General features: G+C 45.6%; 1 protein-coding gene across 4 annotated transcripts in view; it reads right to left on the bottom strand.

Annotated features, from left to right (window-relative positions):
* FAM184A (family with sequence similarity 184 member A) overlaps positions 1 to 23,809 on the bottom strand; it is an 833,199-nt gene that overhangs the window by 496,532 nt on the left and 312,858 nt on the right. For all 4 annotated transcript variants that reach the window (XM_069606609.1, XM_069606608.1, XM_069606610.1 and 1 more), the window contains exon 3: positions 16,039 to 16,174. In XM_069606609.1, coding sequence (XP_069462710.1) covers positions 16,039 to 16,174 — 136 coding nt within the window. The remainder of the gene's footprint in view (positions 1 to 16,038; positions 16,175 to 23,809) is intronic.

The following is a 23,809-nucleotide window of genomic DNA, read 5'->3' as shown; positions in this document are numbered from 1 at the left end:
AGTACCCAGAGCCCCTGTCTACAACAGGATCCGGTTCTATTGCCTGCATCTCCAAGAGCGAAAGGACCTCCTGTAAAAGAGCCGGGGACCCGATCTGACAAAGAGGAGGAGAGGATGGTAGAGGCAAAGGAAAAGGAAGACTGAAGCCCGTGGAGACTACGGAAAGAATCCACGTGTTGCTGAAAAGACTCTTCCAGATGGCAAGCTGTGTTCCCCCGACCTTGACGTCACTGCTTCTTGGGGTCAGAGGCGGGGGCAGAGAAGGGGGAGCGGAAAAACCCATGCAACATCCTCTGCTGATTCCTCCTGTTGTTGCTGGGCGATCTGTCAGGCCTCTGTGTACCCCGGTCCCGGAACCCCTTAAAGCCGGAGAAGGCTCTGGGATCAAATTCGGCCCTGCCCTGCGATTAAGGTTAGGATTTCTGTCCAGGTTTTGTCAGGATGGCCAAGGACTTGGCAGTTTCAGTGTAGGTTTTCTTCTTTGTCCACTCGTCATCGGTTGACAAATGAAAAAGTTCCACACCTCAAAGGGCAGATCCAGGATCTGCTTCTGCACATCAGATGAAAACGTAGTGGCGTGCATCCACACTGTCCTGCTCATCTTGACACCAAGGCACAACCCGCTGCTGGCTGTGTCGATGTGGGAGACCGAAGACTACACGAGATGCTGCGTAATGGTCTGTGCATCAACCAGACCGGTCTTGAAGGAGGCTTGCTTGTCCAAAGGGAAGTCGGGCAGAAATTCCCCAAGCTCCTGCCACAACTTCTGGTTAGCCGCAGTCAATAGGGCATCTGCATTGGCTTGCCACAGATGCAGTCCTGAGATGGAATAACAGTGCTTTCTCAAAGACTCAAGGACTTTGTCCTCCTTGGAAAGACAATTGGAGGTGGCTCTCGTGGAGGAGGACGACAAAGACGATGGTTTAGAATACAAAGAGGCCACCACCGAAGAAAGAGGCTGCAGGGGGGAGGCCAGGACGGTTGGCTCCCCATCCGTCAACCTGAACCTGCTGTCCAACTTCTTGTTCATCTGGACGTTGGCCCTGGGCTTCTCTCAGACCTTTGGCGTCATGGATGCCAGGCTGGATTGTGCTGCACTTACCCAAGAATCCTGGGGGGCTTCATCGGGCAGAAAGACCCAAGAACTCTGCCAGGCCCTGAAGACAGTCACGAAAGGCTTTAACGGATGCTGAAGGTTCATCATCCTGGGCGTCATCGTCCTCATCGCCCCCCTCCCCTTTTTCACAGACTGAGGGGAATCTGGGCCCTGGGACACAGGTGCCAACGGGGTCCCCCCTAAGTCTGGCACCAAAGACAGGTCCAACGGCTGTTGAGGGGAAGGCGTTGGTTGTACAGGAGGAGGTGGAGGGGTCTGAACAACCAGTAGTGCCTGGAGCGGGGGAGGGACCGGCACTGGAACCGGCAGAGCCGGAGGAATGGGAGGAGTACCCAGAGGAGGGGGCCGGAATGCGGCGCCTGTGACATGACCCCCTTCACTATATCCTTCAGGAGCCCCTTTGTCTGAGGAGAACCCATGAGGAAGAGGAAGTGCTTGAGGAAGCGGTCCTCGCAAGCCGCTGGGTCCCTAAGGGCCCAGCCATCCGGTGCAATGGGCCTCCATTCCTGATCAAAGCACCGAGGGGCCTGAGGCATGTAGCCGTAAGGATGTGATGGGTAGATGTATCCCTGCGGTGACCAGATGCCTGTACCGTACAATCCGGTGCTGCTTCCAGAGGGAAGGGGACAGGGATCATCTTGGAAAGCCCATTCGATGGACGAAAGCACGGGCGGGCCCTGAGCTGGATCCAAGATGGCCACCGGCCTGGCAGGCTCCGCCAAGTGCCTCTCTGCCATTTTTAAGCCTTGCACCATGCCCTGGGTGAGAGGGGCGCGGAGGCCCCGAGCCACGAAAGGCCTCATACACTGGAGCATACAGCTTGGGTCTTGCACTTGAAGCAGAAACGTCAACCTCAGAGATCATTCTGGTAGGCGCTGAGCCCTCGGCCGGCCGGTAGTCATTATGCCCTGACTCATGACCTAAGAGAGAGCTACGGCAGGCTGGATGCCCTCAGCACCTGTGTCGGTAGCCGTGCTGGATCGTGCCAAGGACAGACTCTTGGAGGTGGCATTCAACAATCCCTTACCCCCTGGGATCGAAGAAGAGGACGAACTTGATCGCCCTTCCGAGGACAGCCCTGTAGGGCCCCTGAGCCCCTCAGCTAGGGAGCCGGTAGCCAGGACTGCATCAAGTCTGTCCCCGGAGCACCCGGAAGAGCCCACCTAAGTGGCCTCAGCCTGCCAGAACCTGAATCTGAGGAATCCTAATCCGTGGGAACCCTGGGGAAGGAGTCGCTGTGCTGTGGAGCTGCGCTTAACAGAAGGCCTACCTTATCTTAATGAGAGGTCCTGGAGACAAAGTCCTTAAGGTCGGGCGGAGGAGAAGTGTGGAAGATCTCCCTCCACCACGACAACCGATTCCTCAATGCCCTGTGACCGAGTGGTGGTCGGGCCCCAAACACTCAAGACAGAGTGCATCAGGTCCGAGGCTGGAAACGAGCAGTCGTATGAGGCACATCTTGTGAATCCTCCTGCAGCCGATATGCACCAGGGGAGACAAGGCACCAAAGGGAAGTTAAATAAAATTGAAAAACAAAACGGGGAGCAAGCAAAATGCAAAAAAAAGAATCTCTGCGCTGGCTACCAGGTCTGACACCATCCATGCGGAAAAAGTGACTGGGGTGAGGTGCCGCAGGGCGGGGCGTCGGCAGGGCGTTCACACGCCCAAGGCCACACCCCTGCGCAGTACTAAATTTAATGGGGAAGCTCCATTTTGCACTGCCAGAGGTTTCGGTACCGTCCCCATGCTGGGTGACGCCCACAACGTTGGAGGAAAGGGGACGGGATGTTTGAGTATTGCAGGGACTGCATGACAAGTGAGTTATCAATTTCAAGTTCAATAATCCATGTAGTTATTCTTGGTTATAAATCTCTCTTCCATAGCTGTTTGCCAGTAGTGAAGTAATCTCACAAAGTGCTGACACATTTCTACTCTTCCGTGGGAAGGAATTTTTCATCTCTTACTGCTGCGTGGTTGCCTAAGCCACCTTCTGCAGATTAACAGTCTGGATGGCCCCAATTTCAAGCACGTTTTGGAAAAGATATATATGACCCCAGACAAACCCACAGGTTTTGCTTTTTATTAGCAGCCTAATTGGTCATACACTCATATTTGAGTACTTTTCTGTAGGTTGGAAAACAAGGTGAGGAGGGCTGTTGAGGTAACCAAGTTTGGGCAAGGATTGTCATTTGAAGTTCAAACAGTAGGAGATAATGCTATGACGCGTACTACCATTACATCCATGATGGCTGTGTAAACTACTTGATGTTTATGTTCGATTTCCCCATAAATTACGCAGAGGGGAACTGTTTGCACCTATGTAATCTACACAATTATTATAATTTGTACATCAGAGTGCAAAGGGGAGATGTATTCGCCTTTACGCCTCCTTTCTGCACTCTGCCATCAAAAATGCATAAACACTGCCTGCCATTTATGCAGATTTCATAGGAATCCACAGCATTTACACCAGCATGAAAATGTAATGCTGTCGCCAATGGTAGAGTACTTCTATGGGGGAAGGGCAGAGGGGGGGAGAATCGTAAATTAAGATCCATGCCCTCTCCGCCAAACAAATGACTGCAAATATGAAGTGGAGTAAAATGCATGCATAAAATTTTATGCATCCCATTTTCGCAGTCATTTTACTCTACGAGATATCGAAAATGAGCCCCCATATGCTTTACCGTGTTATGGGAGCATTGGGAGCTGCCAACCCAAATGCCTTCTACCGTCCATTGCTTTAAATTCTGGTGGATTTATAAAAGGATAATGGAGAAACCCCAGCAAGGCCTGACCGGCTACAACCCCTCTACAATCAGAACTACGCATCGATAGGTCAAAATGAGACTCCGGCGACATGCTACTGGGTGCTGTCTCAAGAGTATAATATTGAAAACGAGGAAACAAGGGCCTGGCTTAATGAAGTGATGGAAGGAAAGAAGCATCCTCGAAGCAATAACAAAGGGGAACAGACAGACACCTCTCTCAGTTCAGTCACAGTATCAAGGGTTACAAATGACAGAAGGATTCTAGATACTACAAAGGCAGAAATGCTCCAGCGACTTAGCTTACTTTCAGTGACCAAGAACCCTGCCGCCTCCCACCTTAAAAAGCCAAGAAGTCTTTGTTCTCTCCTGTAAATCAATATGGACGACATTGCACAACTCTTCATAATGTTCTACGAACTAGAAATTGGTATCTTCCACTTCAACCTAAAGCGAAGGCAGGTTCTGAAAAGGACGGCCTGTGGTTTAGTAAAACAATAGCCATGGCTAGGAGCCAAATACAAAAACAGGATTGTATTCTGAAAAAACGTGGCCTTAATGTCAGAAGTTGCCCCTCGAGTGGAATAAGACGGCTGTCGGAGAAATGAAAATAGCACAGAGGGGGCTGCCCGCGATTGCACTCCCCTCCGTGCTATTGTGACTTGTTCTGTCATTGCTCTGTCAAAGGCCTTAATGTCAGAAGCTGTCCGTGTTAGATGAACACCTGCGACAAAAGGTTTGGAAACGCAATCCATGGCAGAGGCCATTAACATGGATTCCCAGAGGGTATACCATAGACATCGGAGCCATCTCCATCCACATCAGAATAACACGCGGGGGCAGATGCGGCGGGATTTGCCTGAAGGAGCAGATGGGATTTGCCTGAAGGAGCAGATGAAGTTGCCACATTCGGTTCTTACAACTGCTGCCCCCCTCTCCAACAAACAAATCCACAAAAATCCCACCACGTGTAAAAAACATAAGTACATTGTTTGATGCATGTATGTCACACACAATGCACAAACTGGGCACAGTCAAAATAAACTACCATTGCTGTTGGAACCCCTCATAAGAAGGGGCAAACACAAGCTCACAGGTTTGTGATTCATTGATTAATAGTTGTGTAACATTTATCAAGGCTTTTATCTGCTTTTGATTTCTCTGGATAACTTAGCAACGTCTACCTCGTTGCTATGTTACTGTCAATAGCGCTGCAGGAAGGTGCTTTTCTCTCTTCCGCAGATCAGAACATGGGCCAGATACTCCATTAGCCCTTTCTCCAGCTGCTGAATCCTTCAACCTGATCAGACTGTATGAAGGTTAGGTACTCTCACTCTGGGTAGACAGGACCGATTGCTAATGCATTTAGCCCTTTAGTCTACTACAGGTGTAAGCTTCTTAATTGGCAGTTTCTCCATATTTGCATACAGCAATTCACAGGGTGGCAATTACTACTTTATCTGGCGCTAAGAGGTGCATTATTGCTCATTATTGCTCCTTGTCAAAAAGTTTGTTTTACTTATTGCCTGTAGCAGATATGTTGGTTCGCTGGGCAGGGGCTAGTACAGCCTCTATTTACTAGCAACCAGTATTTCTTTATATTTGCGCTCTGAAACACTTGTGTATGAGCGCAATATAAATAAAATATCAATATCATTATCGTACCTGCACCTTTAGACAAAACCGCTAGATGCACTTCAGAGAGTCTTTTCTCTTCCATAGTTTCTTTAGCACTCTTGACAAATACATTATTTGTGTTTAGTTTTAAGTTTAAAAGAGGTGTAATATCATCAATACAAGTAATGTTATTAACAAGAGTGTGGGAGCCTCTCCACTGAGAACGAACATGTTGCAAATACCCTGTTCTACGGAATTAGCAGATTCCACAATCACAATTCAGCTCTCTGCACCCTTCACAGAGGAGAAGAACAAGTTACTTACCAACTGGTAACATTCTTTTTCGACTGGATGTTCCTCCAACGTATTCCTCATCTTTGATAATAACGTCTAGCTTCGGAAAAAATATTCTCAGCAGAGGGCATTGTGCGTCGATGGCGTTGACTCGAGTCGATGTCCCTCGAAGACCTCCGTCGAGGGTGACGTCATTGGGTGTATAAGTAGCACGCGTGGCGCCCGTTGGCCTCAGTTCTGTTTTTCCCTCCTGTTTGTGTTGTGCTGTTGGCCCTGTGAGAACAGAAGCTGCAATAGCATAGGAAATTCTACAGCGGGGTAGGCTGGGAGGGCAATGAGGAATACGTTGGAGGAACATCCAGTTGAAAGAACATTACCAGTTGGTAAGTAACTTGTTCTTCAAATGGATGGTGTCCTCCAACATATTCCTCATCTTTGATAGACTCCCAAAGCAGTATGCAGAATAGGAGGAGGGAGGAGAATTTGAAATTGTCGGCATTTTATAAGGCTGAATATAATACTGCCTTACCAAAGGCAACATCCTGGGAGTAGGAAGCATCTAGACAGTAATGCTTTGTGAATGTATGCAATGATGACCATGTTGCAGCATCACAGATAGATTTAATAGGTACACCCCTTTGAAGGGCTGTAGAAGAGGCTATACCCCTGGTGGAATGAGCTCTCAAACCCTCTGGTGGGTTCTTGCCTGCCAATTTGAAACATTCTGAGATGCCAAGTATAATCCACCTTCATAAAGTCTGTTTTGAAACAGCTTGACCCAATTGTCTTCAGGTGTAGCCAATAAAAGGTTGGTCATCCACTCTAAATTTGGAGAACCTAGAAATATAGAAGCTTAAAGCTCTTCAAGGGTCCAGTTTATGGAGACTTTCTTCCTCTTTAGTGGGATGCGGCGGGGGGTAGAACGCCGGCAGAACAATTTTTTGATTTAGATGAAAATCAGTTTCCACCTTAGGAAGGAAGGAGGGTTTTACCCTCAACACAACCCTGTCCTTGTGGAATACAGTATAGGGTGGCCTGGAAGAAAGTTCATGCAACTCGCTCACTCTACATGCAGATGTCAATGGAACCAACAATATGGCTTTGAAGGTCAATAACCTCAATGGACACCTGTGCAAGGTGTTAAAAGGGGCACGCATTTATTTATTTGTAATGCGCCATAAGCCCGCACGCATCAGGGCGCAACAATAAGACAAGGACAAATGCTGGGTGATAACCAGCTTATGTACAGATCGGAACACATGGCATGCCAAGACAGAGAAGGACAGTTACTACACTAACGTTCTATTTTCATTTAAACAGGAAGGTTTTCAATGTTTTTCTGAATTTGAGGTGATTAGGTTCAAGTCCCAGACTCAGCGGATGTTTATCCAACTGACGGCAGACCGGGTGGAACAGGCTTTGCCTAGGCCATTCGCTTTTTTATGGGGGTTCACTACAATGAGTCCTTGAGCCTCAGACCTTACCGAACTTCAAACATCAAATACTTTAGAACCAAATTGGAACCAGAAAAGAACAAGGCGGGAACACATTTGTGAGCCCTTTCAGAAACTGAATCACCAATAGAATTTTAAAGAACGAGCACTCTTCCGAAGAGCGCTTGAAAATAGAAAGCGCTGGCAGGTAACCTTTAATGGTCCCAACATTAAGACCCTTGTGTGCTAATTAAAGGCAAAAAGATAACACCTCCGGAGTTGAACATAGAAAAGGATCAACATTCTTTTGCCTGCACCAGTCGCAGAACTTGTTCCAATGGCAACAGTACCAAGATTTTGTTGCTGGCCTTCTTGCCAAAAGCAACACCTCCATGACATCATCCAAAAGGTCCCAATCCTTGTATCTCAGCCTTTCAGAAACCATGCGTGAAGGTTGAGAGTGTTGACCTCTGGATGGAGAACCTGACCCTCCCTTTGCGAGAAAAGATTCTCTTTGTGGAAGACATATCAGAGGACAGATGGACATTTCTAGAAGATCCGGGTACCATGTTCTCCTGGCCCAATCCGGGGCAATTAGGATCACACGCTTCCAAACCGTCTCAACCTCCTGATTACCTGACGGGGATCGGTGGAAACACGTATAGTAGTGGGAACTCTCAATCCACCACAAACGCGTCTCCTAGAGCTCCTCTTGGTGGAAATGTGCACGTCCGCTTGACTTCGGTCGCAAACAGGTCTACTTGAGGGGTTTCCCAAAGCGCGAAGATCTCTTGGACAACTTCCTGAGCTAGTTCCTATTCGTGGGACAGTGCGCTCTGCCTGCTCAGAGCATCCGCTGTCGCGTTTTCCTCTACGGCTAGTTGAACAGCTGATAGGGAGATTCCTTCTCAAATTGCCCAGTACCAGAGCTGCATTGCCTCTGCACAGTGGTAGTGACCATACACCCCCTCTTTTGTTGAGGTACTGCATGGCCACTGTGTTGTCCGTCATTATCAGGACATTCTTTCCCAGTACAGAGGGTGGGAAGGCCTTCAGCGCTAGTCTGATTGCCCTCAGCTCGAAAAGATTGATGTGTAGAATGGACTCCGATGGAGACCAACGACCACCGACCGTTAGATCCCTGACATGGGCTCCCCACCCCGTGAGTGAGGCGTCTGTCTACTACTGTAATCTACGGCCATGGTTGCCAAACATTTTCTCCCTTCAGAATGTTGTCCACGCAGGCCCACCACAGAAGATCTTGTGTTACCCTGCTTGGAACCTGCAGTAGGTTCCTCATCTTTCCTGAGAACTTGGACCATTGTGTTCTTAGAGCTCATTGAAGGGATCTCATTCTCAGGCGAGGTTCTGGCACCCGAAACATGTAGGATGCCATGAGGCCGAGCAACCTCAAGAAATCGAAGGCCGGAAGATTCGGGGCAGTTTGAAATTTTGCAACCATTTGAAGAATGTCTTGAGCTCTCTCCCTGGGTGGTGAGCTCTTTTCCAAGGATGTGTCTAGTACAGCTTTGATATATTGGAGTTGCTGGGAAAGTGTCATCTGTGACTTCTTGAAATTGAGGGAGAAGCCCAGTCTGTGAAGGGAGTGGCTGGTGACTTTGAGATGATCCAGGGATGTTTGGGAGAACGTGCCCGGATCAGCCAAACATCCAGGTAGGGGTAGACATGAACCCCCGCTCTCCTGAGATGTGCTGTCACCACCACCATCAGTTTGGTGAAGACCCTCGGGCCGGAGGTCAACCCAAATGGCAAAACTCGAAACTGATAGTGCGAGCCGCCAACGGCAAACCTCAGGTATTTTCTGTACTTGAGATGCGTTGGCACATGAAGACAAGCATCCTGAAGGTCCAATGAAACCAACCAATCCTGTAACTCGAGGGCCTGAAGGATCTGAGAAAGTGTGACCATCTTGAACTTGTCCTTCCTAAGGAACTTGTTCAAGTATCTCAAGTCCAAGATGGGTCTCAGTCCCCCGTCCTTTTTGGGAATCAAAAAATATGGTTAATACTAACCCGTGTTCCTCTCCGCTACAGGCGCTGGTTCTATAGCACCTTTCTCTAGCAGGATTAATATCTCCTGCACAAGGAGTGGATCTGGAATACTCAAAGAGCATTTCCCCGGTGGATTGCTGTGAGGCTGCGTTATAAATGGAAGGCAGTAACCGTGGGCTATTGTCTCCAGAGCCCAAGCATCTGCAGTAATGGCTCGCCATTCTTCGAGATGCTGAGACTGTTTGTCCCCTACCAGTGATTTGGGACTCAAGCTCTCAAAGTGATTTTGGAGCGGTTGCTGCAGCTGCCGATGGCAAGGAAGCTGGAGCTGGCTTTGCACTTTTTCCTCGTCCACCACAAGGGTTTTTTCTTTGGCCTCTTTGACTGGCCATTCCTCTTGCCTTTCCAAATGAGGAGTAGTAACGATGGGATCGCCCCCTCCATGGTTGTACTGAAGAACAAAAAGGCTGAGGTTGTCTAACAGCGACCCCTAAAGATTTGGCAGCTGCCTTTGAGGTCTGCAACCTCACAAGGCTCTCGTCAGCCGTGTTGCCAAAAAGGTGAGACCCATCAAATGTCATGTTTAGAAGAGGGGCCTGCACATCTGGTGCGAAACCGAACTTCGCAACCACGTAAATCTGAGCATAACTGTGCTGCCATGGATCTGCTGATGCTGCCTGCAGTGTCCAATACAGATTGAAGGGATTCATGCATGGCTTCTTTGCCATCCTTAACGATAGCTAGGAAACCCTCCCTTTCCTCCCCTTCTGAAATGTGCTCCGCTGCCATGGATATGCACTCCCACAGAGTGTACGAAAACTTGGCTAAGGCACATGTGGAGTTGGCCGACTTCAAGGCCATACTACCAGCTGAAAATACCTTGCGCGCCAATCCATCCACACGCTTGTCGTCCCTATCTGGAGGGATGAACAAGTTACTTACCAACTGTAACGTTCTTTCGATTGGATGTTCCTCCCACGTATTCCTCATCTTAGATATATATCCTTACCTTCAGCTTTGCTGCTTCTTCTGAAGCAGCAAAGCTGAAGGTAAGGATATATCTAAGATGAGGAATACGTGGGAGGACACAATCCATTCGAAAGTAGGGTATACTGCCTTATTTGATGTAGCTGTGGTTGCCTGGACCATCAGACCCTCAGGAGTGGGGTACTTGGACAGATAGCTGGGGTCGCTACTGGAAAGGCAGTATTTTTTTGTAAGGGATTTATCCACTGCAGGGATAGAATCCGGGGACTCCCAATTTTTGGCCAACCTACTTTGTAAGGCCACATGAAAGGGTAAGATTGGGTCTGTAGGTGGACCTTGGTCCAGAATATCAGTAGGGTCATCTTGGATGAACTGAACCGGTCGTCTAGCCCAGCCTAAATACTCTACCACCTTTGACATCAGGTCCCGATACGAAGAGTCAGCGTGCTCTCCTGGCTCTGGCCTGCCGAGCTCAGGCAATGTATCAATACCACTGGCATCATCTTTCTTTCCTCTGAGATTAAACATTGTGGCAGATTTGGAGTTCCAAACTGAAGACCAAAGGGTACCTCCTCTTCCTCAGACCTTTCTTCCTCTTCAAAAATTGAAGAAAGGTATTTAAAGTACTCCTTTCTAAGCAAAGGGGTATATGTTTTCTCAGGAACCACCAAAGGTGTAGCAAGTCTTAGGGAAGGCTTTAGTTTATCACCTTTGTCGGTCTTAACCTGCTCAGAAGGCTGTGCTGCAACTACAGGAATCTTCGGCGCCGATGGTTTCCGTGTTGATGTCGACAAAGTCGTTGATGGCGTCAATGGTAATGGCGCCGATGGCGTCGAGGATTCGACGGCCTTCTTCGAAGACTTCTTCTTCGAGGTGTGTGCAGTCTTCAACGGCGTCTAGGACCTCGAGTGCTCGTCACGACTCGGGTGACTTTTCTTCATCAGAGACCTCAAAGGTTCTCGATGGGTTTTTCTTCGACCACCCGGGCTCAAGGGCGCATGAATGTCGGAACGGGACCGCTCTCGGCCGGCTTCCAAAGAAGGCGCGGACAGAGGTTTGCCCTTTTCGAATATTTCCAGCATTTTCACACAAAATGCCTCCCACTCTGCAGATGAAGAATGTTTGGTGGGGCACTTACATTTTCTGGGGGATTCGTCCAACGATGATGAAGAGGATGGCGACCGATGGTGTCGCCTCTTCGATCGTTTTGTCGAGGACGACGAGTTGCGGGAACCCCTACGATCAATTTTAGATTTACAACCTACCTGCAACTTCCCCTTCCTTTCTTGCAGGGCTTTTCCTGTTGTTGCCAGACATTTCACGCAGGAATCTGTGTCGTGGCCATCCCTCAGACACCACAGGCATGAGTGATGCAGATCTGTGATGGACATTTTCGAATCGCATTCTCTCCATTTCTTGAAACCCAAGCAAGGTGTAGTCGGGGTTGATGACGAGGACATGTCGTCGAAGTATATTTTTTGAAGAACTGCGTTGTAAATAAATACTAGCAACGCGCGCTAAGTCTCCGAAGCAAACACGTTTGCAGAAAAACAGAACTGAGGCCAACGGGAGCCACACATGGTACTTATACACCCATTGACGTCACCCTCGATGGAGGCCTTCGAGGGATTTCGACTCTACGCCATCGACACGACACCCTCTGTCGAGAATTTCTTTTCCCGAAGCAGTCGTAGCTGGACGTGATTATCAAAGATGAGGAATACGTTGGAGGACACAATCCATTCGAAATATCCATTTAGATATCAGCCTGGTCCATGTTATGGTAATTAACTTGTAGAGAATTAACGTTTACCACCAGCAGGGCCTTTTACGGCGGAAGAGAAAAAATACAAACAGTACCTTTTGGTCCAAACTATTTGAAGTACAGAAAAGTCTTCAGACATCTTCTAAAGTGTTCATTCCTTCAGCGCAGGTCCAAAGGTAGTGCATTCCATAACTTTGACAGCTGTAGAGTAAAGGAGCAACCCCATATGTGTTTTTCTTAAACCGTAAAGCCGGGGCAGACCATAACGTCCCCCAAGGAATACACTGCATGAGTTTAGCAGCCAGAAATATTGGACCGAAATTGTAGAAGGCCCTATGAGCCATAAAATAGATCCAAAGTGTATCTGCTGCTTAAATAGTATGAAGTGCGGCTGGTGCTCACACTTCCCAAGCCAATATCCATTGCCTCCTCGCCTGGGGTGTTGCTAGGTCTGTAAAAGATCTGGGGCTATGCTAATGTCGGGACTGTCGGGACTCGGGACTTGATAGCCTTTTGGTTGTAGCCCCTGAGATTCTATCCGGGGCTACAACCAAAAGACCAGGGGCTATAGCCCCCTCAGCACCTTGCAATGCCTCTGCTCCTCACTCACTCCTTTAAAATCTCTTAAAATCATCACATTCTCACAGCCCTTTTCACTCCTTCTGCCTGACCCTCCATCTGTCCACCTCCTCTTCTACATGCTCCTTCCAGTCCTCATTACTTCTCCCCTACCTCTCCCATCTAATTAGCATCCATACTCTGCAGCACTGACCCATCCTGCACTTCCATCAACCTGTTTGCATCATAAATGGTCAAAGATTTAGTGTTAATCACCTGCCTGTCTCTCTCTGAACTCTTTAACCTCTCTGCTGAATGCTTTCCTGCTTCCTTCAAATCTGCAATTCCTACCCCTTTTGAAGAAACCCTCTGCTGACCCAAAAGTCCCAGCGAACTATTTCCCAGTTTCCCTCATTCCTCATTATTTACAGGTCCTTGAGCGGGTGGTCTTCAATCAGATCACTAAGTAGTGGTCTTCAATGAGATACCTAAGTACCTTGCGGATAATATCTTTGGAATCCACTTCAAATTGGCTTCCATAGTAAAAACTCCACCTGCCCTGCACTCATTCATGTCTCCAACTTTCTCTATGAAGCCTGACACTTTTGATACGGTCAGCCACTCCTCTCTCCTTCTCACTCTTCAAGGCCTTGGGCTTCACCCTCGTCCGGACTGCCACCTACCTGGAAGGCCACTCCTTTGCAATCTCCCAATATCACAAACCTCTGACCCCCAGTGCTCACCCTTTATACCTCTGCCCTAGGAAGACTTATCTCGTTCTTTGGCCTTCTCCAATACCTGTTTACTAATGATAATCAATTATTTTTCTCTTCTTAATCCCAAGCATCTCAGAATGGATTAGAAACTGTCACACTACAATCCATCACTAGATGGCTCTCTGCTGCCTCATGCTGAATCCTTCAAACACCAAAATCATCTTTCTCCCAGCTTCCAACATCATCCCTATCCTTCTCTGTCCTATCTCCTTCCTGTCTGACTGGCTTCTTTCTTGCATAAGGCTCTTAACTTTGGGATCCTGTTTGTTATCGACCTCCGACAGCAACAACATATCACTACCACTGCCTGTGCTGCTTGTATTAACCGTCTAATTTGTCAATTTTTACTCATCACTCTACAAACATTCTAATCTCCACGCTCGTGCTCAGCAAATTCTACTACTGCTCATGCTTGCTCCTTGGTATTTCTCTCTACTCCTTTATTCCGCTAGAACATCTCAACTTTGATACCTGTACTTTCTACAATCATGCAGATCATTACCCATTCCTACCTACTCACACCATGTTGGATGGCTTTCCATGTACAACTTCTCCCGGTACAACGTTGTTACATCACACATTCCTTTCTGATTTGTTTTTTCAGACTATTTTTTTGTCAAAAAAAATCCAGGGACAGAGGTAAGGAGTTATAGGGTCCGGGGTGGGGAATAGCTAGTAAATAATAGGGGATGGGGGCTTGGAGGGGGAACCCCCCAAAAAGAAAAAGTGAAAATGTTCGATGGGTTTTTGTCCGACAAAAAAAGTTGGGGAAAAAACAAATCGGAAAAAAGGGTTCATGTAAGAACATACAACCCTCCTCCCTTTTCAAATTCCTTCATCTAGTCCATAAAGCTATCAATGGCCTTGCTCCTCAGTACCTATCTGACTGTATCCCCTATTTACTAAGCATCTCGCTCCCTCTGCATGTAACCTCATTGTCCCATGCCCCTGAGCCTCCTCTGCCTTTCCTTCTTTCTCCCTACTCACCCACTCCACTGGATCCTGTTGCCCATCAAAATGAATGCCAGCCCAACTGTCGGTCCCTGCAAAGCTCGTTTGAAACTTCACTCACTTGCTAAAGAGGGAGCTCTCCCTGCCCTCTACCTCCATGGCTACCCAATAAAATAATAATGTAATTGTGCATATTTGTACGGTACTCCTCTTTAGGTTAGAGCACTGTCTTATATATGTTTTTGTTTGTTCTGCTTTGTCCCGGCTCTATGTTCCACTTTGTTGACTTCCTTATAAACTAGTTCAACACAAGGTTTCATGTTTGTGCTATTGCGCAAGCATTCTTCTGGGAATTCCTCCACCATCTGTAAATGTGTTATGTTAAGCTATTTCTGATCGAAGTTGAAATCTCGTTCCTCATACAAATACAATACAAAAACAAGAGGTGTGCAAAACAGCGATGTGAAGTAGAAATCAGGCCCCAGAATTCTGAACTCTTTCTAGATGCTGCTTAAAGTAGTAGAAGGGGCTAGGAACATGCTACTTCATGACCAAGGTCAGATAGCAACAAATAAATAACCGCTTGTACTGTTCCAGAAAAGGAGAGAAAGGGAATATACTCTTCAATATTTTAAGGTTTAAAAACCCCTTCCTAACCACATTTGCAACATGGTGGGGGGAGGGAGGGACACAGACAGTGCACTATTGAACAAGACTCATTTTCCTTACCACTGTTTCCAGTTGTTTTAGCCTGAGGTCATTTGGCCAGCTGCCACCAAGAGCACCAGCATTTCTTCCCCACATCTTTCTCATATTTGTCTATATAATTCCAATTCATTTTACTGGAGTGCTGCTGAATCACTATGCACTGTTCTGCTCTACGGTCTCTTCCTCTTAAGAGCTATGTGGTTTTTCACATGTTAGCGCTAACCTGCCTGGCACTCAGGAAAGAGACTTATTAAGTCAACCGAGATCAAGTTTGGGTTCGGATGAAAAAGGTGGTGCGCTGGTGACTTGCTTCTGGACCGAGACTATCGGATCGACAAAGAAGTTACTAGGAGTAACTCTGACTTAATCCCAATTTACTCCTGTAAAAAAAAAAAAAAGAGTAAATGAGGGTTACTCCTCGTAATTTCGTTTTCATTCATCCCCTATGTGGATACTCGTTTTCTTGGGTGTACAGCCCAAAATGTGTTCGGGGGTTATAGTAACGTGTCAACCGAATCAATGCAGTGTTTTTCCGCCAGCATGGCACTATTCAAATAATCTGAGAGAAAACATTCTAGGGCAATTCAAAACGTTCTACCACACGCTGTTCTTGAAATCCTTGGCCAGTTCATTGTGTTTTTACCTCACAATATTTCATTGTGTATTGTTTTACTGCAAATATTTTGCCAAAATGTTTACGTCAAGAATGCAGGGGAAACGCCCAGCACCTCCCAGTACAGGCCCACCACCCTCCCTATAATGCCTCTCCCAAACTTACACCCTGCATTTTGCGGCAAAAACTCAGTAAAAATCAGCAGTGAGCTTTGTGCGGTAAAAAGACTAATACCTAATGCACACATGTATTAGGAAATTGTCTGCATACAAGGAATTCCTTTATGCACACGGTAGCACACCATTCCATTCAACAGACAGGGAGAGGGATATTGAGGCGAAATGTGGAGATGGCGACTGCTGAATAAAAGGGGGAGGGGTTTAGAGGGCGTGAGCTGCGGTTTCTCAGAATGTGAGTGCAGTGATGCGAGTAGACGTACTGGCTTTCAGTACAAGCTCCGTGGCTTGTTGCTGTAGACGGTCTCGAGCAGCTGCGAGCTCCATTTCCACCTCTTGGTGTTTGCCGAGCATAGAGGATTCCTCCTGCTTGACCTCCTCCAGCTGTTTCCGAAGGACCTGGAAGAACATCAAGAATCCAGGATTACAACTCAATGCTGATCAAAGAGGAAGAATGTAAGAACACGATTTCGTTGTGACTGCTGTGACACTTTACCAGCAACAATGCTTAGGGTGGGTTCATCACAAACATTTCTCTTTCAACTAATCCCTGAATTAAATCAATCCTTCCAGGGCCATGTTGCCTTCGGGAGTAAGTGCGCTTTATAAATAAGCCTAACATAACATCTTAATTAGCAAACATACACTGTGCAGTTTGACCACTTTGGAATGTTTAAACAGGAGGAATAACCCAACACAATTTTTGAAAATAGAGTTCAAGACGAAATATTAATAGACATGGGACTCATTACGAGTTGGCCGGTACAGTAATAACGTGCCAGTATTAACGGATACCGGCACATTACCGCACCAGTCCACTATGAGTTTGCAGGTAAGGTGGCGGATGGACCTACTGCTAAGAGTTGGAGGTCATTCCGCCACGTTACCAGCAAAATTCGCCAGTGTCACCGGAAAAGTCCCCCACGGAGTCCAATGGGACTCCATGAAATGGGGACTACCACCACTCGTAATCCAGTGGACATTCCACCGACAGAGTGCTGGTATTGGTAAATCCACTTGCCGGTATTCTGGGGTTTTTACCACTAGAAACCGGGAAACTCGTAATGAGCCCCAACATTGTTTATTATTACACACTTACTTGTCACTCCTGAGCAGTGTTCCAGTTACAATTTTGAAGTGGGGGTATTTTACTACCTATTTTTTTGCATTGGGACTAAAATGATTGTTTAGGCGGTAAAACAATACTTGTCAATTCAATTGTACTATTTTTTAGGAAGGTACAACTGTGCCTTTAACTCTAAAATAATGATCTTTTGTAATCCATACTTCTTTGCACCTAGTAAGTCATGCTAATAAAACATGCATTTTTATCTTGAAGCTTATTTTTTAAGTTCCAGCAGTAAAAATATTAGAGCTACTTCTGGTAACACTGCTCTGCTGCTACCACGGATCCTAACATATATGTGGAGCTTTGTGTACATAGGTACGTGGCAGAGAACTACTGGGTCTGCTGCTTCCAACTATTTGTTGGGAGTATTTTCCTCTTTTTACAGATTAAAAATGGCTGGAACGCCACTTATCTCTCTATAATTTGGCACTTGAGAGAAACAGGAATGAGAAATTCCTTAATTATGCCCATCTCACTATTCCAGGTGTAGTTACTTTCTGTGGATGTTGAGTCATGTTTCTTGAGAAAACGTCCTGCCACTCCCAAGTTAAACATATTGTTATTATTATATCAGAGGTTGACATTGGAAATCATGGAGCAGGAGCTGGAAGTAGCTTCTGAGTGTCAGGATGTTCCTCTGACCAGGAGTTACTCATTGTGACCCAGGAGTCACTAAAGTCCAGCCTTGGGAATGGTGTGTCTCAAGTATGGCAGAGCTGGCTTTTTTGTCAGACTGTGGCATGCACCCAGAAATGCACATTCCTTGAACCCCTCTTTCTATTGCTGTCTTGCTATGTCTTGGACTCATTTGCTGTTTCTGTTGAATTCGCTGTCTCTTGCCATGTTGCTACATGTCTCCACCTTTTACGTTTGCTTTAAATCGTTTGCCCTTTTATTTCTTTTACATTGCTTTTGTGTCAGCGCTTCTTTCTTGCTGCTACCTCTCGTTTAGGCATTACCTATCTATACCGCTGCTTCATAACGCCACTACATCCATTACTGAATTAATCAGTTACCATCTCTTTATGGCCACTACCTTTTTATCTCTGCTGCCAATCCTTTTTCTGCGAAGCAACCTTTCTCACTTTCTGCTGATCCTGCAGAACAGTACGCAACAAATCTAACTCCAACAATTGAGATGCAACCATAGCTTTGTGTAAAGTACCCAAGACCATTCATTTTTTACATCTCTTGTAGAGGTTTATTATTGCAACTTTCATGCAAATTCCCAGACACATAGTTAATGTCAGATGGGTATATTTGTACGCCACCGATTGGCTTGGGAAACCAAATGTATCTCTTGGTATCTGTTGGTGTCAAGCTAACCAGGCTCCTCTGAGCACTATCCAGGAGATAAATAGCTCCCAGCAATTTTGAACCCTCTTATGGGCCCAACCAATGTGACCTCTTGAAGTTATTCCAAGAAGAATCAGGGCTGTGAGGAGGCCAATCAGTGTAGTACGTTTTATTAAGGTTGCCAGAGGTGCCAGGCCTTCAATAACTTTCAAAATGCCGGACAGTTGGGGATGGTCCTGTTAGGCGGAGGGATGCAGTTCCAGAGTCTTAAGGTGGCAACCACAAAGGCTCACTGACCAGCGCATGCTCTGTAAAGGAGAGTAGTACATATCATGTATGAAAGGGACATAGGCCTCTCGTTGAAGTCTAATATTACAATCTGAAGAGGAGTAAAGGTGGGCTTACCTGTGGAATATATAGGGCCAGCTTTTCAAAAAGTAGCGCAACTGAGTGCAGAGAATGTATTTATTTCATTTGTGCCATTTGGAGAAATGCTCAGGTCACCTTATCCTGAAAGGTGGCCTGACCATTTCTGGGAGGGCTGGACTATAGCAGAAAGATAATGAATAACAGGCTGCCAGCAACCAAGTGGTAGCTGGGAGCACATCGCTCTGAGACGGGCCATTGAAGGGCCTGTGTTGGTGAAATGACTAAAAAAGAAAAAAGCATTAGCATCCTGTTTGTGTGATGGAAATACTAGTATGGCAGCTGGGGTTTAAGATGCGGCTGTCACACTTCAAAATAAAATCATGACAGTCAGAAATGGCTGGGTCATGATTTGCACCCCCCACCACCCGCTGAAAAGGCACCGCAGGCAGGGGTGGACTGGCCTATAGGGATCTCTGGAGATTTTCCGGTAGGCCTCTGCACCCTGGGCCTCTTGTGTGGTATTCCCAAATTTTCCTATGGGAAAAGGGTTGGGCATGCTGAAAATGTGTAATATGGGGCCACTTTGAACATTATTTCAAGGGCCTCTTTTGGTTCTCAGTCCACCTCTGACCGCAGGGGGGTTCCTCGTTTCTGGGAATTTTAAGGCGCATCCAGTTTGTGAATGGCCAAAGGGTGAAAAATGGGTCATTCTCATTCCCTCTGTAAATTGGGCTTCTACCTTTTGGGGCACAAGTGAAGAGATGCTTGGCGTAACTCCTCACTTGCGGCAAAACACGTTTTGAGAATCTGGCCAAGAGTGAATGATGCATAGGGGTTTATTTTGACAATGTGTTGCTGTAGCCCAGGCAGCCAATACAGGGCGGTTAAGGCAGAAAATATACGGTTCTTTCTCTTGAGTTGAAGCAGGAGACAGACTGCAGCATGAACTATTTGAAGCATCCAGATAAAATAAAAGAAGAAAAGCCAACATAGGCCTTTTGCCATATTCCCAGTGGTAAGGGAAGAGAGCGATGACCAGATTAACTCTATGGCAGTTTATTGGGGCAGGAAGAATCCTCTGGAACATTTGCAAATTAAAGAAGCCTTCTGGACATTGAGGAATATTCCACAGTTATTTCTTGTGTGGGAGGACTTGGGGCACTGATTGAAGGTAAACAGCCAATACTGGTGTCTGCAGTTCCAAGGAGGATCATAGTCTTGTGTATATGGTCCAGGAACTGAGACACGACACACTTTAAAGCAAACATGAATTGACCTCTTCAATTTCTTCTCTGGAAAGCAATGTGCTTGAGATAGAGAAGAGAATGAATGAAGTTAAAACAGACCTATCTGATAAGTTCCATGAAAAATCCATACTAGCCCAGAGAGTAGCAGCCCAGGAAAAGCAATATAAATTGCCAGCCAGACAAGACTGAGCACTCAGAGAATTGTTTTTGTCGTAATAATATCCTAGCCTTCCTCCTGAGATAGAGGATTCGAAACACCCTCCTTATTTACAGATTCTTCGGAAAAGGCCAGCTGAGGTCCAGTTAGACAGACCGGATTGGCTTTTTTTTCATTTTCTATAGAAAAAAAGGCCACACCGTGGATGTGATCCCAAAAATGTATTTCAAGGAGCTCATTATGGTGACGGCAAGGAGGAACCATCTGTTTCCTTCAGGGGCAGCAACACTTGCCTTTCCGAATTTGGCACAGAGTATGGTCCAGAAGGGACGTAACATTAGCAAATTACAGCTTAGCTGCAAAATTTTGACATGACCTATAGATGGGGCTTCTAGTTCCTTTTCTCTTTCCAAGGTGAACAGAACCACGCTACATCGGTGGCAGAGGCTGCAGCTCAGAAGTGACGTGGGAGAGCAGGAGGATACTTAGGCAGTTCCACAACCCGCTGACGCGTCTACTGGAACCGCAAAGAAAGAGGAAACTCTGATAGGGAAGACACCGTTCTCATGAAAGGAGGGAAAAAAGATTGGATTCGGAACTGGCATGATTTGAATTAGGCATTGTTGGGAGTCCTTTTTCTTCGTTCGCAATTAGGGTTACGTTGTTGCCTTTATTTCTACATGTAGACAGAGTGCAATTTACCATGTTTTTTTTTTTGTCTGCTCTCACGGGGGGATATGCACAATCACTTTCAACTGGGGGGGCTGTCCATGTACCAGTCAGCTTCCTGTCTCTGTGAGTGAAAAGCAGCCTCTTTCCGCCACTGAGGACATCAATTCCTAATTGGGCCTCCCAAGCCACAGTTATTGGATTTGGGAATAATATGCATCAAAAGTATTACTTCTTTGCTACCATTTCTCTACTTATCTTGTGGTAGGTTAAGTTCTTGATTCATGCCAATTGCTGTAGGCTGGCTCGGTCAATCTTTCAAATGCATGCCGACTGGGCATTTGCTGAGCGGGGCAGAGAGTTTCATAGCACACTTGATTATTGTCGATTTTGTGGGACCATGTATTATTGCTCATTTGTTTCATACACCCTAATGAAAATGTTTTCTTAGGATTCTTGCATGAATGTCCAGGGATCAAATCTGTGAGTGAACGATAAAACTATTTTGAATGCATTTAGGGAATCTGAAATCCAATGTAGCGCTACTACAAGAGACTGCGAGAAATTCAACACTGTTTACAACTTAAATGGATGCCAAAACAATACTTCTGCTCTTATAAAGAAAGAAAATGAGGTGTGGTCATCCTCGTTGATCATAAGTCAGAGAATGCAGTAGAAGAGATGTTGAGAGATGATCTGGGTTGTATGCTTTCGAGCTCCGACATGGTACCCAAACCGTAACAATCTTTTCGGCTTATGCTCCTAATAATAATCACATCCAAATTTTTCAAATAGGATTCTGCGGAGCAGCTACATTTTGTTCTGAGGAACCGAAACTGGGGGTGATTTCTATGTGGCCATGGACCCTCAGTTAGATAGGACCAGATTGAACAGAACGATAAAGGTTGCCACATCTTGAGCATTGATGAAATAAATGACAGACCGTTATATGGTTGAAGTTAATTGACACCTTTATACTTCAGGGTGCGGCTATTCATTTTTTCAAGGTTCGCAAGCTTTATTCTTGGACTGTTGTATTTCTCACCTCGAGGTCTGTACTGCAACGCATAGGGGCCTCATCACAGGTTTGGCAGGAATCCAGTAGTAAAATTCCAGTACTGCCGGCAAACTGTCGCTGTTGCCGCTAATTGGTCCTGTGACATTACCATGGGATTACGAGTGGTGGTAAAATTGTGTAAATCCCCATTTTTGGAGTGCATAGAGCGCCCTGGGGATTTTCAATGGATGTATCATGAGAGGTTATATCGTGCTGCAAATCCAGAGTTTGGGGGGTAAAGTGGAGAATGTACTTCCATGAAAATGCTGGCCCATTGTTTCAAGTGACATCACCCCTAACCCTGTCTCACACCTTACACCTATTATACTTTTATTTCACCCAGGATTTAGTATCACTTTCAAAAACAAATAATGGAAGATGAATTACATGTTTTTCAGAGACCCTGTACTGGTTGAGTCCTTCGGCAATAACATTAAGCTCTTTTTCTCCAAGGACAAGGGCACTGTTTCTACCTTTGAATATGTTTTGGATGGGTTCAAGCCACTTATTTGTGATTTTATCATTAACGTGGCTTCCGCTAGAGCTACATTATGTAAATCCCTTACTCTCTGCCTCAAACACGAAATTCGAGACCTAGTGAGGAAGTCTCAATTTATGGGTTTGATCAGGGTTTATAGGCAACTCAAAACTGTCAATGGTGAACTTAAGTCTCTGGAAGATGTAGGCCTTTTATATGTTATCCCTGGATGTGGATAGTTTTAATGTCTCACTTATATTGAGTTTGTTTCTAACTCCCTCCAATATACTGTGCCTTGGTATACTGTATGTATGTTAATTGACTGTTAACCGCATCATTACCCCCAGATGTCCAATATTGGTAAATGGTTGCTCTATACAGATGCTATCTTTATGGTATGACAAGGCACAGAACAACATCAATTAGATTATACAAACAGATTGAACAAAAATAATTATCACATAGAATGTATACTCACCTATGACAAGGACCATATTACTGTTTTGGGCATGGATATTTTCATTGTAAACAACAAAGTTGAGACCTAAACTTATAGGAAACCAACTGAGAGTAACTATATTATGTATGCTAACTGTTGCCATCTAACATTTTATTGATCAAACTCCAGTAAGGGAATTCATAAAGGTTATATAGAATTTTAATACAGATTGTAATTACCAATATGAAGATGGAATCATCTTCAAAAGATTTCTTGAAAGGGCATATGAGCCCACTTTTATGAGTAAAACTACCTTGGCAGCCAAAAAACAAAACGTAAACAAAACGTAAACCGGAGATGTTAACACACAGTCATCGTGCAAAACCAGAATAGGTTGCATTTAGTACTCGTTACTCAGCACAGAGTGATGGTCTTTACCAATTGCTCAACAAGAAGCACTGGCATGTCTTGAAGTTAGACAACAATCTCAATAATTATATCAATGATAAGCCATGTATTACACAAAATAGCTAAATCCGTACGAGACAAGTTGTCTCCTACTCATCTTAGCTCATTAAAAAATGTCAACACTGCTTGGCTTCCAATACTTAAACCCGTTGTTTATGAATGAGGAGCTTATAATAGTGATCCTCATGCTCTCAATAATATAACCATCTCTAGATATGGCAATAACCAAAGTATCAAAATTGAACACTTTATTCACTGCAGAACCAGTTATGATGTTTATGTGATTGTGCATGTACTTGAAGTACTACTATATATGTATCTACATTTGGGAGGAAAGATATCTATTTGCCCCAACATTGAACACACAAGTACAAGGATGTAAATGTCGAGTAACAGAAATGACTTGGTATTTAGAAAATGGAGACTAGTGAGTGAGGAGGCGATACAGCGATTCACTTATTGCAAGGAGGCTACACTAACATTTACTTTGCAGACCACACAAACAGGACCCAACCAAGATAAAGAATGATATCTATTTTTATGATAATGGGTAATACTGGTATCCTCTGGGGAAGCTGAAAGATTTTTTTTGATGCAGTGTTTGATTTATTTAGCAAAACATTAATAGAAGATTGTATTACCAGGCACTGTCCTATCGGGTTTACAATGTTGTACTGCTAATTATGCCTAAGCACATGAATGACCAATATCCCTCATTCACTTCA

Source organism: Ambystoma mexicanum, chromosome 4p (assembly GCF_040938575.1).
Source record: "Ambystoma mexicanum isolate Mex_15411 chromosome 4p, UKY_AmexF1_1, whole genome shotgun sequence".
NCBI classification, from domain to species: Eukaryota; Metazoa; Chordata; class Amphibia; order Caudata; family Ambystomatidae; genus Ambystoma; species Ambystoma mexicanum.
The sequence above is the reverse complement of the archived record's forward strand: the minus strand, read 5'-3'. Positions and strand labels throughout refer to the sequence as shown.